Genomic DNA, 15,408 nt, shown 5'->3' on the forward strand with positions numbered 1-15,408 from the left:
GGGGGGGGGGATGTCGATTAAGCAGAGGTTCTTATTTATGATCTTGGACACTGGATACCTTGAGTAAAAAAAAAAAAAAAAAAGCAGGATTAAAGGAATAGTTCACCAAAAAATGAAATTCAGTCGTTACTGACTCACCCTCATGCTGATGAATACTCTGGAGTAGTTTTCATTCCTCAAAGTGCATCTGGAGACCTGGGAGGCCGGTTCGTAGTCCAACGAAATCCTTATATGAGAGTCAATAGCGCCCGACACAAAAATGTCCATAAAACTACAAGAAAACCTTGTAATCTTCCTCCATACTGCTCGTCCACTGCAATCCAAGTGTCCAGAAGGGATATAGTCCAGAATTTACTCAAAACAACGTAATTTAGGACATTTTACAGCCTAAACAGTCCTGTATTGAATTTGCCTGGGGCGCGCTCTCACATTCACGTGTAATACAGGACTGTTTAGGCTGTAAAAATGTCCCAAATGACGTTGTGTCGAGTAAACTCTTGACTATATCCCTTCAGGACACTTGGATTGCAGTGGACAAGCAGTGTGGATGATTATTACAAGGTTTTTGTCTAGTTTTATGGACCTTTTGGCGCTATTACTGTCATATGAGGATTTCGTTGGACTACGAACCGGCCTCCCGGGTCTCCAGATGCACTTTGAGGAATAAAAAAACTACTCTGGAGTATTCATCAGCATGACTGAATTTCATTTTTTGGTGAACCATTCCTTTAAACTTGTGTTTGCATGTTTGACTGTGTGTGGCTGGAAGTGTGTGGGTGTGTGTTTTTGAGTACCTTGACCCTGCTGACAGCCTCCTGGGCCTGCATCATGCGTATGTTCTTGGAGGGGTTCCTCTCAGACAGCAGCTGAGTGGAGCCCAGGTAGTTAGCAGCAAAGATAATTCCATCAATCAGGTCTTCTGGCTCGCAGGGGCCTGGGACTGAGCCAGGGAGAGAGGCAGAGAAGATGGTGATTAGCGAGGTGGGTGGGGGGGGGGGCATGGGGAGGGGACAGACAGAGCACAGTTAAGACTGAAAGGGTTTCAGTTTCAGTGTGTGGTGGTGGAGAGGCAGATCGCAATCACTGCAAGTCAACGTGCTGCGTGGAGAAACGGAGCCAAAACCCTGTTGCTCTGGAGATGGAGGAGGAAAAAAAAAAAAAAAAAAAGGCGATAACAGGCTGGCTGGGTCTGAGCAGCGAGATGGCCACTGGTTCTGAGCTAATGGAGACGCGGGAGCTGGTGGGAGGCCGGGCTGAGATTAATTTGTGTCTGTGATATGTAGATGTGGACTCTCAGACACCCACTCAGGGACACAATGTGCTGTCATGATCTGAAGGGAGCAGACAGGCAAACTGAGCCCCCCCTCGCAGGTTATTAAAGGCCCAGCATCTGCCCAGCGGCCTTGAAAAGAGCGCCCTGTACGAATGATACCACCAGGCCCCCGCGACAAGGCGACACAGTCTTTGGATTCGCTCCATGCAATTACAATATTTTGATTTCATCACCCAACAAAACAGGTGCGCCGACAGATTAACTTACCGTCGACAAAGCTGGGGAACGACGCAACCTTCTTTGTTGGCTGGAAGACAAAAACGAGATATGACAGATAAATTGTTGTGGATACGTTAACAGCAAATTAAACACTGTGTCACCGGTCTGAAATAAACCAATCACAGGGTTTTATGTTTCACTCACTGTTGAGATGTTGTTAGGATAGAAAACTGCAGCTTTTCTTCATGAACAATACCATATTCATATAACAGCATGTGTCAGACTATCTTGGTTGTTTTATTTTAAAGAGGAACTATGCAAGTCTGGTCACTTTTTCTGCTATTTTGCCCTTTTACCTTCCTCCTCCTGGCCATGTGCATTTGTTTTCAACGAAGCCGGTGAGAAATCAATCCATGGAGCGATGGATAACGTTATATATCATATACGATGTTACAATGTGTATATTTGTGTAGTCTTATCTGTCATAAACAAGAGATTACAGGTTACAGGGAACGTTTGTGTTGCAGTGCCACCAAGACGAGAGCTGGGACACCGGGTCGGAGGCTCTGATCTTACAAGGTTGGGTTTCGGCAAAGAGACGCTATAGGTGGAAGACAGAAAGCCTCCATTCTCCCTGGAACAAGTTACAACTAATTTATTAAAGCATCACAATTACACCAAAGCTGTTCAATTACGGTAAAGATGTAGCAGAGTTAAGGTTAAAAATCTTGCATAGTTCCTCTTTAAGTCTAGATCAGGTCTCGACTGAAGCATCTGTCTTAAATTATGACACAAAGCGCTGGGAAGCTGAATTAGCTTCAAGTATAAGAGAGTACAGAAGAGGTTATTCAGGATGGGATATCACTTCTCTCTGTGACCTTCCACAAACGTACAAGTTGACCGTCACTGTGTAAGACATGATGCCCTCCTTGTTCTTCTTTCTAGTGCAATAGCGTGACAGGGTTCCCACTCTTTTCATTAAATCATTTTCCAGGACATTTTCAACTGCTACAGTCTGACAGACATGTTATCACACCATACACTAATACATCCCCGTCCCATTCATGCTTTGGAGAAGTGCTCTTTTCGACAGTTGTCCCTTATTTTGCACATGATTGTTTCTATTTTTATTCCTCTCTCGCCCCCAGAAATCTGATTTAAAGATGTGCACCCTCATGCTCGCGGTCCAATACTGGTAACACTATCAACTCAGAGTCTCTAGTTTTCTCGCTATAGGCACTGGAATAGAAATCTTTAGCGGGGTCTGAAAACGTCAAATAGAGCTCTGGTAGCTGATGTCACAATGTGATGAATAATTGTCCAGGGCAACTCAAGCTTTTCCAGGACATTTGACTTTTTTTAAAGTTATTTTCCATTATGTGTTTTCCATGACTGGTTTTACTATATTTATTATATATTTTTTATATAAGAAGGCATCCCGCAACTACAATAACTGTTACAATAGCTTTTATATTGGCAGTATTTTGCAGCAGGTTAAATGTTCTCCCACTTGACTGCACAGAAGCAAAACAAACCCCCTCTCACCTGGTTTTAAAAAGATTGATGACGTAAAAATACATTTACAAACTTTAGTCCTGTACTGAATGGACACGAGGCCGGCTAAACTCTCGGTCCCTGTAGAGAAATTCCCTTCGGTGCGTTTACTCGGAACAGGCATCATAAATATCCAGACATTTCTATTATATTCCAGCAGCGCCTTGTCCCACATTCACACCGTTAACATGCATTTACACCTCGGCATTTCTACTGCTGCACAACTTCCATGCATGCACTTTGCTCAAGGGCACTGCGAAAAGTGGGTGTAAAAGTGGGTGCAAAGAGTTGCGCATCCACTTCACACGCTGACATAACAGTGGGAGGTGGGAGAGAGAAGATGTAAAGGAGGGAGGAGGAGGAGGAGGAAGCTGCAGTCCAGAGAGAGAGAGAGAGAGAGATCTGTGTATGTAATGTGCAGCAATTCATGAGTCAAACACTCGCTCCACTGGATCCACATTCAGGAAGTTTACGCCACACAAGGACAATGGGCGGAGCCTGAACAGGAAGCGACCAGCCCACAGACATCTCAGTGAAAAATGGCTCTCATAAAAACGGCGATGAGACACGCTGCTCAATTACCAGGACGCTATCACGCCGTAAGCAGAGGACATGGGCTGAGGTTGTAATTACACAATTACTCATTTACTCAGACAGTCACACACACACACACAGACTCACGCACATAAACAACAACAGCCTCTGTCTTAAGTGTGAACGACCTCGCCCACAGATCTAAAAGGAGGATGAGGGAAACAAACGCTGCGACAGAGTTACAGTAGTTAGAGTCCTCCGACGTCTTACCTCCGGTACATTGTTGTTCTCCAGGGGAACGTTGAGGTCGGAGCGCTGCTGTTTTCTGGGTTGCTCTGCGCCGTTGCTCACCTGGCGGGTCAAAAACAGAAAGAACAGGTGCGAGCGGATGAAAATTAGGTTTAAGATAAAAGAGAATAACACATGGACATTTGGTTCAGGTTTGTGGAAATGTCACAGCAGCCATGTGGTCCCTTTTATAAGTGAAAGTAAAGTCCTTTACTGTCAAAACCCTCTGGCTTAATCACAACAAATGTCTCTTTATGCTTATGTTGTGAATTGTATATTTATTAGAGGCGTTAATGTACACATGGTAAAGTTTTGTCTTTCACTTGTCCTCCAGATAGAGCTTTTCTTTTGTCGTCTATATGGACGTACACAACACATCCAGCATATGATAACAAAGAGGGAGGATTACATTTATTCCCTAGTTTGCAGTTCACAACTTCTCATTAACATTCAATGGTATTACTGGCTGAAATTAAATCCTAAAGCCAATAAAACCTCCTCCTCCTCCTCTATGGTGGCATTAAGAGAGTGTGTTTCAGAGGAAAGAGCCACGCTGCTGTGCATCTGGAATTGAAATTAATTACCGCAAACATAATATTAGTGGCCTCCTTTGCAAAAAGAGAGCGAAAACATAAAGTCCTGATCAGTATTCATCATGCAGCCCAACTCAGTTGTGCAAACAGCCATTACATTAATGAGATTCGTGTTGTTGTTGTTTGGCGGGATGGAATGCTAAACTGTCCCGTGTGAATCCAGTCAAACTTTGTACATGCCTTCATCTGTAACAACAAATGTTTAATAGGCTACATGTAGAACTTTATCATCAATAAATCAGCACCACATCAATTTTAATCCATTAACATAATTAACATTCACAAGACCACTGCTGAGATGACTGGCTGCCTCTAACAATGTGTGCATCTGTGTTTACACACACAACGGGGTGAAATTTAGCATAACGATAATGATATTTAGTAATTGAGTAAATGCTCTTGGACTTAAGAAACTACTTATCAAATAAACCTCAAGTGTTTAATGCTGTAAGTCAACATGTTTTCTCCAGCCAAGGGTAGACGTCTGTTGTCTGATATACAAGCTCAATGAGTAATACTTCTTACAGAAATGGGATAAAATGATTATTCGATCTTTGAAACTAAAGATATGAACACTACATCTATCTAATGGCAACACAATGTTAAGCTATAATATGCAAAACGGTAACAGAATCATAATTACAGTACTTTTACCAGAGAGTGTCTGGTCTTTATGGAAGGGCATATAATTATAATCCATGCCACTCTAATACTGGAAACATATAGCACAATATCTAATGAACTAATGGATCAAAGTGAACCTGTTTAAGAAAAGCTATTTAAACAAGAAAAAAAAAAGCTTTAAGCTATGCTTCATCCATCCCCTTTTCAAGCCAGGTATTGTTATTTTCTTACTGTACTGTTACTGTATTGATGTGTTAGTGTTTATTGTTTGGTTGTTCTTGTTCTGTTAACGGTCTTGTTGAATTGTGTCTATTGTGGTCTGGTTTGAAATAGGTGAAAAAAAAGAACTGCAAACACTCTTAATATCAAACTAGTTGCTTTTAGCACCATTGTTTCATCCTAACATAACACAGACTTTAACACTGACAAACTGCTGTAGCTGTAGTCGATACAAAATGAGATTACAACATCATTGAAATACTTTGCTTTCCACAAACGCTTCACAGCAACAGACCGTGTGCCGGATGACCTCCCGCTGTTTTATAACTCCTCTTTTAAAATAATCTTTTTTGTCTCCACACTGTGCAGCAAATCTGTTTTTCCCCCAAAATTCACTGAATTCATTGTTGCCCTGGTTCACTCGCGGGTCAGGTTACGGAGGTGTACGGACTGGAGGACATTTCATTTAAAAACACGGGGACAAAACGACAGTACTGTACATTCCTCCAATTTAATCCAGTTACACTGTCTGACCCAGTTCTGTGCCACAAATGAGGCGCGCACAGCCAGCGTGCGAGCACATGTGCGCACTGTGGAGCAGGTGTGTATCAGCAGGATGCTCACAGGAGACTATCCCTGTTCTCCTTTTACCATCTGACTTTTAGAAGATGGGGGAGCTCAGCATGTGTGCGAGTCCATCAATGTGACTGAGCAGCATGTGTGTGTGTGTGTGTGTGTGTGTGTGTGTGCATTCATCCAGGTCTGAGAGAGAGACGAGGAGGGGGACATCTCAAGGTAACGTTGGGGAGGGGGGAGGGGTGAGGCTCCAGCTATTCTCTGGATGGCAATGAGTTACGTGTCACCTGTAACTCATCTCCAGCTCCTGAACACCAAGCTCCTTTAATTATTCCCAGTGGCAAAGGGTTTTCTGCTACAGAGAAATGAAACAGCCTTAATATATGTATATACGGGACATATGTTCTGTTCTTCTGTTGCATTATGTTCTTCCTATTCAACCTTTAAAACTTTATCTGCACCTTTAACCTATGTGAACCCACAATGGGAAATTAAATAAGACTTGAATTGACTATGTTTTTAAATAGAAATACATTCTTGCTTGCTCTCAATGATTCTCCAGATTAAATAAAGGTTGAAAGAAAAATAATTTTATACTGTAAGCTTTTAATGCAACTTTTTTAATGCAGTGGAAACAACAGCAGGATTTATTAATGACTAAATTAACCACATCAACTATCATATTTGTTTTTTAAGATTTTTTTAAACTAAAAATCTATATTGTGTTTGTTTCATCCTCTTTGCGGGCCAAAGCAACAGGGATAAACATGAATTAGACTAATGCTAAGAGGTTCTGGTGTAGCAGTGGAATCTATTTCTATTCTCTTTTTCTAAAATCATAAATATATGTTGGGGCTTTTGCGGCTACAAAAATACCTAATGAAAACCTCACACACACAAAAAAAGGTTCAATAACTCTTGATTACAGTTTTGATGTCAGTAGTTGGCTGGAAAAGACAAGCGACAAAGCTTCCCCAATGTCACTATACTTTATATGACAAAAGGAAATGAAAGCATATGAAGTCACAGTCACATTGGGGTCTATAATTAAACCACAGTGAAGCTGGATAATACATGACACATCCATTTAGTTTGGCTGCGGTGCGACCAACAGGTGCTGAAATGGATTCCCAGCGGGAGACGTCAACGGTCGGGCCGACGTCCGCTGTGACACACACGAGTGTAATTGAGGCGTGAGACTAAAAACACGAGCGTTTTCTGTGGTGGCTCCTCAACTGTCGAATGAGCTGCCATTAGAAAAAATCATGTCCCTGACCCTACCTACTTTAAAATCACGTGTTGAAACTTACTTTTATTCTTTGGCCTTTAACTCAGCATGAGAGAGTTGTGTGATCTCTGTTCTTGTTTGTCTTTTTATTCAAATTTTATTGAATTTTTAATCCCTCTGTTTTTTATTTCTCTTTCTTATCTTCTTTATTTATTCCTTTTTAAATCATTTTTTATCTTTTTTTTTTCACATTACGTTTTTCTTTATGATATTTGTGCTCTATTTTATGTTCTATATATATTCTGGAAATGTGCTATATTAAAGGTCCAGTGTGTGATAATTGGCAAGGTTTATTGAATATATGAATATATTTGTACAAGTGTATAATCGCTATAAAATAAAATTTGTTTGGTTTTCGTAGCCTTATAATTATTATTTTATATACATACAACAAGGGTCTTGCTTTAGAGAGCGTCTCCATCTAGCGCCACCATGTTTGTACGGCAGCCAGAACGTAAAATCCAGCCAGACAGAGAGCACATTTAGCGACGAAGGAAGGAAGCAGCAGATATATCGTAAAATGGTTTTGATCTTCACTCAATTGTTCAATGCTCCTGAAATACTCCGAGTCCTCACAGTCGTGGAAGACAAGTTTTTGTGTCCTTGGAGTCCACCGTCACTTTGCCGACGGGAGGGGTGAGTGCGAGCGAGGGAGTGAGTGAGTGTTACAATCTAGAATCTGAACGCTGGATATCACGTTTTTTCACGAGTACCCGTATGCAGGGACAAGAGCGCCGCCATTAGCTCAGCTGATCCATACCGGAAGTCACGACCGGAAGTTGCTCTTCTTCGTGTGTATCATTTCTCAGATAAAAAAACAACTCAGTAACTCAAATGGTCCATGATAAAATATTTTTTTTCCAGCGGATATCTTAGTTACAACATGATTGAGCTAACTAAATATTTTTTTGCATGGATCGTTCATTAAAGGTTGACTATGTAGAATTACAAGAAAAACAACAGAAAAAGAATTCCAGCAGTCGATTGCCAGACCGTTGCTAGGTAAAACGGGCCGTTGCTAGGGACTCCGCTCTGAACAGAGGACAGCAGAGGAGGAGAGCTAAGCAGGTTATTTACCTTCTGTTTCATTTTTACCGTCATTAACAGCATAATAAATGACTTGTAGCTTGTTACAGGGAGAGTGGAGGCTCTCTGCCTTCACACCGCTGCTGCTCAGAGCCTCAGAGCCTCCGCTGTCACTGCTCTCCTCAAGTTGGAAAAAAAAAAAAAAAGGAGCTCCGTGGCACCGAAAGTCCGCGACGATAAACGTGTTTATGACAGATAAGACCACACAAATACACCCATCCTAACAAGTATATGATAATCCATTGATCCACCGATTGATTATTAAAAAAGGCTTGGTTGGAAACAAACGCATCCGACCGGGAGGAGGCAGGAAAACAGTGGAGAACTGAGCCACATGTCGGCTACAGGCAGGTACGGATGTAAACAGAACGTTGACAGAAAGTCATTGTCGAGCCCGTCAAAAATATTAAAAATAATAATTCAGACTAAAAAAAAATTTTTTATGGAAAAGCAATACTTTCATTCTGTACCCCTCTAAACGCCCCGTGGATGTATTATTTTTGAAAAAATATAGCTTTTAATAAATATTCTACATATTCAACCTTTAAGTTATTGAGTTATTAAAAAACGCTGCTAACGGCTAACGGCTAACGGCTAGCACCGCTCCTGCTGACAGCAGACCAGGAGAGAGAGAGAGAAAAAAGAAATGAAATGTCTTTGGTGGGTGTGCTTTGGTTGGGTTTAGGCAATGAAGAAAGGAGTTGGTTAAGTTTAGTAAAAAGACCAGGTAGAGAGAGGCTAGACAGGCCAGAGAGAGAGAGGGGGTTCTTAGAATAACAAAGAAATAATATACACGAAGAAAAGCAACTTCTGGTCGTGACTTCCGGTATGGATGAGCTGAGCTATGGCGGCGCCCTTGTCCCTGCACACGGGTCCCTCTCCGTTTTTTTTGCCCCATTTTACGTACTGGACCTTTAATAAAGTGGATTGGATGAGCGAATGTGACACAACAACAGCAACAGCAGCAGCAACGCTCACCTGCTCCTGCGACCATCTCTGTCTGTCCTCGGGGGAGCGCGGATGCGGCTTGACGCCCCTCTGGAGGTCGGGGTTGTTGTGGTGCATGGAGGGGAGATTCAGGGACTTGGGCCTGCTGTCATGGCGATGGTGAGCTGCTGTCTGCGTCGACGGCGGCTGTGGCGGGTAGGGGGCTGCGGCGTCGGTGGAGGCAGGAGGCTTGGCGTGAGGGGGAGCAGCGGGGTAGTCGCCGGGCGCCGCCGGGGGGTCCTGCGCCAGCTCCTCGGGGCTTTGGTCGGTGGTGCCGCTGCTGAGGCTCCCCATGCTCATGCTCATCTTGATCTCGGCCACGATCTGGTCGATGTCCTCCTCCGCCTCCTCGCCCGTCTCCCCCTCCACCACCAGCACCTTGCGGCCGCGGTACGGAGAGACGACGCGCACCGAGTTCCCATTGTCCTCGGGCGAGTAGTAGTCTCCGGGGTAGGCCCGTCCGTGTCTGTCCTCCTCGTCGCCTTCCTCTTCCTCCTCCTCTTCCTCCTCCTCGTGGTGGTGGCAGTACTCCTCGCTCTCCGCCTCCTCCTCTTCCTCCTCCTCCTCTTCCTGTTGTGCGTGGTGGTGATGATGATGGTGATGGTGGTGGTCCAGGATGGGCTCCGGTCTCCCGATGTATATCTGCTCGTCCGGGTCCTGCTCCACCACCTCGCAGCGGACCTCCCCCCCCTCCCCCTCCACCCACTCCTCCACCCTGAGCCTCTCCGGCCCCGCCCACTGCTCCTGTCTGACTCCTCCTCCTCCTTCCTCCTCCTCCCCCTCCTCCTCGTCTCCCTCTCGCCACTCTTCCCTCACCTCTTCCTCCTCTTCTCTCCACTCCTCCCTCACCGCTCCCTCTTCCTCCTCATCTTCCACCCACTCCTCCTCCTCCTCTTCCCTCCTCACCCCTCCCTCTCGCTCTCCCTCCTCCTCCTCCTCCACCCATCCTTCCACAGCCTCCTGGCATTCATCAGTGTGTGGTGGGACCGGTTGCGTGGCGCCGGCGCAGTCCCCCTGGCTGTTGCCGTGGCCGTTGCCGTGGCCGTGGCTGTGGTTGCAGTCTCCCTGGCTGCTGCAGTCCATGCCTTCCAGGTAGCTGTCGTCCTCTGGGCAGTAACGGATGTAGTAAGTCACACCCTCGTCTTCCTCTGCCAGTCCTGAGGGAGTCACGATCACAAACAGAGAGAAAGAGAGAGAGAGTTTCTTAATCTAGTGCTTGTTTATTAAAAATCAGTCACTGTGTTGTATTATCAATCTGAAACACTTTTACAGGCCAAGTTTCTCAGGAGGGATTTCAGATATTTGGACATTTTACTAAACTGCATAATTGTGCAAAATGGGTGGCATTGCCAGTGTATCTATTCAGCCATGCCAACAGGTGTTAAGATGCCCATTTTGGCCACTTCATTTCTTTGATGTCGCCTCAAACAGGATGAATCCTCATCTCAATGATTCCCTCAGTTTCCTCCAGTCCCACCACAAGGCAGATGTTTGTGTTTCTCTATTTAAAGAGGAACTATGCAGGATTTGTACCTTAACTATGCTACATTTGTACCTTACAGCTTTATTGTGATGGTTTAATAAACGACATATAACTAGTTCCAGGGAGAATGGAGGCTCTCTGCCTTCCACCTAGCGTCTCTTGGCTGAAAAACAACTTTGCAAGATCAGCGCCGCCGTCCCGATGTCCCAGCTCTCGTCTCTGCGGCACCACGACACAAACGTGCCCCGTAACCTCTTGTTTATAGATAAGACTACACAAATATATACGTTGTAACATCTTATATGATATATACGTTATGTACCGCTCTGTCGATTGCTTTCTCGCCGACTTTGTTGTAAACAGAAGTGACCAGACTTGCATAGTTCCCCTTCAAGACGCCCATTTTGGCCCCTTTGTTTCTTTGGTGTAGACTGAGACGGGATGAATCCTCATCTCAGTGATTCCCTCCGTTTCCTCCAGTCCTGCTACAAGGCTGTTTTTTGTGTTTCATTTTGTTGGACTGCCATGAAATACAGACATCCATGTCCCTGCCATGATGAATTACAATATCACTGATGATCATAATTAGTTTAATACTTGCAGGCTTGTGTATTTAGTGTTTTGCACTGATTAAGAAACGTCCGTGTGCCAACATACTAAACTAACATTGTCCTGGCTGAACACCAGCAGCAGATCAGTATTATCACTGTGAGCATGTTAGCATGTTGATATTAGCATTAACCTTTAGTCACCTCAGGCTTTTGTCACGTTGGAGAATGAACTCCTGAATAGTTTCTTCTTCTTCTACTTTCAGTGTTGGTGCAGTCTCTGTTAGGATCGAGTTTTGATTTTCTGAACTTTCTTTCTGTGCTTTTTCATGTTTTCTCTCAGTCCAGTGTTTGTTTCATATAGAAAAAGAAATAGACATAAGGGTGTTCTCTCAGCACTCTGCACACAAAGCTTGCTGAAAGATGTAGGACTGATGATGGAAAGTAATCACAGTGAAAGGACGAGGAAAATTCTTCCAAGAACAAGAAATAGTTTGACGTCACACACACACACACCCACCGTCATCGTAATCTTCCTCGTCGTCTGAGGTGTTGTTGATATAGTCGGAGCTGGAGTCGTCATCCAGGCTGTCAGCTCCACCGTGGAAGTTCGCCTGGTTGTGGTCGCCATGGTGACATGGTTCGTGTTCGGGTGTGGAGGGCGTCGCCGGCCGCTGATCCTCCACTTCCGCGTCCGCTTGGCTGCCGTAGCGCTTCACTTCGACCTGCGTGTCCACGTCGTTCACCTCTGTGTGAGTTCGACCGATGTCTTGAGACTTGGGGGAGGAGTATTGTGCCTTACAGGTGCGGGGGGGCGGGGGCTTCGGGTCACGTGGCTCTTTGGGGTAGCGGACGGGGCGTTGCCGAGGGGGGAGGGCTTTCAGGTCATGGCATGGCTCTGTAGGATGAGGGGTGGGACAGGAGACAGGGCCGGGAGCAGCCATGCTGTTTCCTCCGCTGGTCCCCGGCCTCTTCCTATGAGCCATGATTGGCGGCTTACAGGCCATGCATTGTTATTGGTTTGATCCTGGAGAACAGATAAAGACACAAGAGCACAGCTTTAGTACAACTGTTAAATCTCCCCATGAAACCCAGTATCCACACCAAGGAGAAGCATACTACAATAAAATTAAATGAAACAAAAATGTTGAGAGCTGAACTGTAAGCTTTTAAGCTTTTAAGACAAGTACAACTCCGTGTTTGCGTGTTTTGGCAGGCTGAACAAATTGATACCACCCTTCATCGAAACGCCAGGAGTAGATTCCCCCCCCCTTTTTTTTTAAACACACACACAGGATATGCAGCACAGCCTTACAAAAATAGTCCTTCATTTATCTCCTTCGCTTCACTTTTCTACACTTTGCAAAGAGCTGCGACCGATTTTCAGTGCCTGACAAAACAATCCATCCTTATATTTGAACTAAGTAGCTTCCCGTCTGACTCATTTGTGCCCACTAAGCACAACCTTGGACTCGTATAAACAACAGCAGACTAAATATAATATAAAGATTCAATTTAAGAACAACAGACACAAAGAGTATAGAGCCTCTCTAAGCAAACCAACTCCACATAAAAACTAATGAGACAGCCACACAAAGAGTCAATAGCCAAATCAAGGTCATCTCTACATAGAGTGGATGTTGCACATGTGCACCGACACCACTGGGCTTTGAGATGATCAGTCAATTAAGACTCGTATTGATTCTTCAGTAGGCTGCTGAGTGAGAATGTACAACCTGGAAAACAATGGTTAAGTGGTGCAGGTGAGAAGACAGAGAGACGTCTCCTGCTGTGGCTCACAAGCGGCTCGGTGTACGTGATAAAACTAAAAAGCAAATAAGTTGTTGAGCTGTAAAAGCATCAATAGTTCAACTTTCAAAATAAAAGTCAGGCTAATTACGCCAAATCTTATTATGCGTTGATCATGATAATCCAAAAACATATTAATCAGACTTAACAAAACAAAAAAAGAAAAGACAGATAAAAGTCTGACTAGGATAAGGATCATCTATTAACACAGACACCATCACAGGTACAGTTCATTACGAAGGGATTTAAAAGCTGTAGTTTCCTGTAAGTTGTGAAAACAAAAAGTGTTAAAGAATTATTATTATTATTTTTAATAATAATTGTCTGTTTCCTGCAAGAATCCCGTTTTATCCTGTATTTTCTCCTCTTGTCCTTCTGTAGTGGAGAGGTGTCTTTTCTGCAGAGCGTAGGTCGTCTGCATTGTCTAATATAAAAGGTAATAGTGGGAGTTTTTTTTCTCTTCTTAAGCCAGTATGTGCTAACACCAACAGATCAGCACTAAATCCCAGTAATCTGAATATTAAATGTGCCACTAAGACATCCAATAAAAGCTGAATAAAAAGGGTATGAACAACACTAAACAGGCCAGAGGACGGTATTTTAGCTTCGGTTGCATTAAGATTCAGAACAAGCAACAGCAGCTGAACTGTGACAAGCGAGAACAAACAGATCTGGAGTATTATGCTCTACTTTCTCCAGCACAGAAAGTTACCCAAACAAGATAAAGGTGTCCTATAAATCACAAAAGAAACACATTTAAACCAGCATCCACACACACACAAACGAACAGATTACAGGATAAGACCCATGAGGAGCACATTTTTGTTTTTGGTCATACTGCATTTTAACAACCAATGATGATGAAATGATGTATATGTTCTGTGTATTTCTTTGAGTCAGGTGCACCCACACCCACAATGCTTTGTCATCCATTTTGTCCCCATCACCCACACACTGTTGCCATGAACAACTGCCCCCAGAAGGATCTTGTTGCTGCTTTCCCCCCCATTTCACTTCACCATAATTACATTTTCCATCACCAGCCATTACACTGGTTAATTACCTCTGCACAACCTGGTACGAACGCACAAATACAGAAGGGAGCACACACCCACACACACAGACACAGACACACAAAGTAACCAAGTCAGAGGACTGAGATCACATGTAAAGTTCAAGTCCATACACAAGGTTTCTAAACAATGAAGCCACATCCTGGTGTAATAAAAGCAACATGTGCATCAAATGAAGCAATTAACTCATTTAAGAAAAAAGGTTTTCCCTCCCTCGTTACTTTAAAACGATCTTCTTCACATCCCATAACACATACAGTAGATGAGTGAGTCTGTCTCTTACCTGAGGTCCTGAGCTGGGATGTTGTGTACAATAGCACTGGGACAGACCTGCGGTAACAACGGCCTCATCCTCCCTCCCTCCCTCCCTCCCTCGCTCGGCTCCTCGCTCCTCGCTCCTCCCTTCCCCCACCAGCTGCTACACAGCATGCACCTCCCTGACTCCACCCTCCTCCCTCCTCCCTCTTTTTTTTTTTTTTTCTCCGTCCACCACATTATATATCCCAGCATCCTCCTGGAGAGAGAGACCCAGCCCCGCCCCGCCTGCAGCCGATTCCCTATAGAGCCGAGGAGGGTAAGAATTGGTAACTATGGGTAACTGCCTCCCCTGGGGACTGATACCCTTTGACCTCCTCTTTGTTTGGCCTCTCTACATCCTCAAGCCCTCGTTTTCTACCGTGTTGTTGCCCCGACTGTTGCCATGTTTGTGTTTCACATAAGGTTTTTTTATTTATTTATTTTTTACATTTTTCCTGCCTTGTATTTTTTTGATACCTTTTTTCAATTTAAGGGAAAACAAGTTGACAGACAAAAACATGGGGGGCTCCTCTGTTGACAATATTATTATATATAATGTCCAGTGTCTTCAATTGTTAATGTGTAGCATCCTCTATTGTTTTTCCATTTCCAATCCACTTTATCTATAAACCTATAGCACGTTTTAAAAACAACAAAGTGACCAAAGTGCTGCGCACAGATACAAAACAGTAAAATAAATAAAGTTAAAGTTAAAATACAGTAAATTAAAAGCATATAAAAGCACTAAAATAACATAAGATAAAACACTAACAAATATAAAAATACAATAAAAGACAAACGGAGACCACACAACTCTCACGCTGTATTTAAAGCCAAGGAGTAAAAATTTGTTTTAAGATTTTTCTCCCATTTCCTGGGAAAGGTTCACCATGTAAATTTTTGGAAATCACAGCAAGGTGGGTTTTCCCTAATCAGCTTTGTCTGGCATGTACTTCA

The 15,408-nt window shown here is 43.8% G+C and overlaps 1 protein-coding gene across 5 annotated transcripts in view; it reads right to left on the reverse strand.

Annotated features, from left to right (window-relative positions):
- apba2b (amyloid beta (A4) precursor protein-binding, family A, member 2b) overlaps positions 1-15,408 on the reverse strand; it is an 86,687-nt gene that overhangs the window by 19,878 nt on the left and 51,401 nt on the right. For 4 of the 5 annotated variants that reach the window (XM_085759346.1, XM_085759352.1, XM_085759357.1 and 1 more), the window contains 5 exons: positions 11,793-12,299; positions 9,233-10,398; positions 3,851-3,931; positions 1,541-1,580; positions 795-940 (listed from right to left, as the gene is read on the reverse strand). In XM_085759346.1, coding sequence (XP_085615472.1) covers positions 795-940; positions 1,541-1,580; positions 3,851-3,931; positions 9,233-10,398; positions 11,793-12,279 — 1,920 coding nt within the window. In that variant the 5' untranslated portion in view covers positions 12,280-12,299. Of the gene's footprint in view, positions 1-794; positions 941-1,540; positions 1,581-3,850; positions 3,932-9,232; positions 10,399-11,792; positions 12,300-14,437; positions 14,514-15,408 lie in introns of those variants that run through there. The other variant, XM_085759372.1, reaches the window with a different exon arrangement.

This window comes from Trachurus japonicus, chromosome 3 (genome assembly GCF_045865225.1).
Source record: "Trachurus japonicus isolate A0001 chromosome 3, Traja_1.0".
NCBI lineage: Eukaryota > Metazoa > Chordata > Actinopteri > Carangiformes > Carangidae > Trachurus > Trachurus japonicus.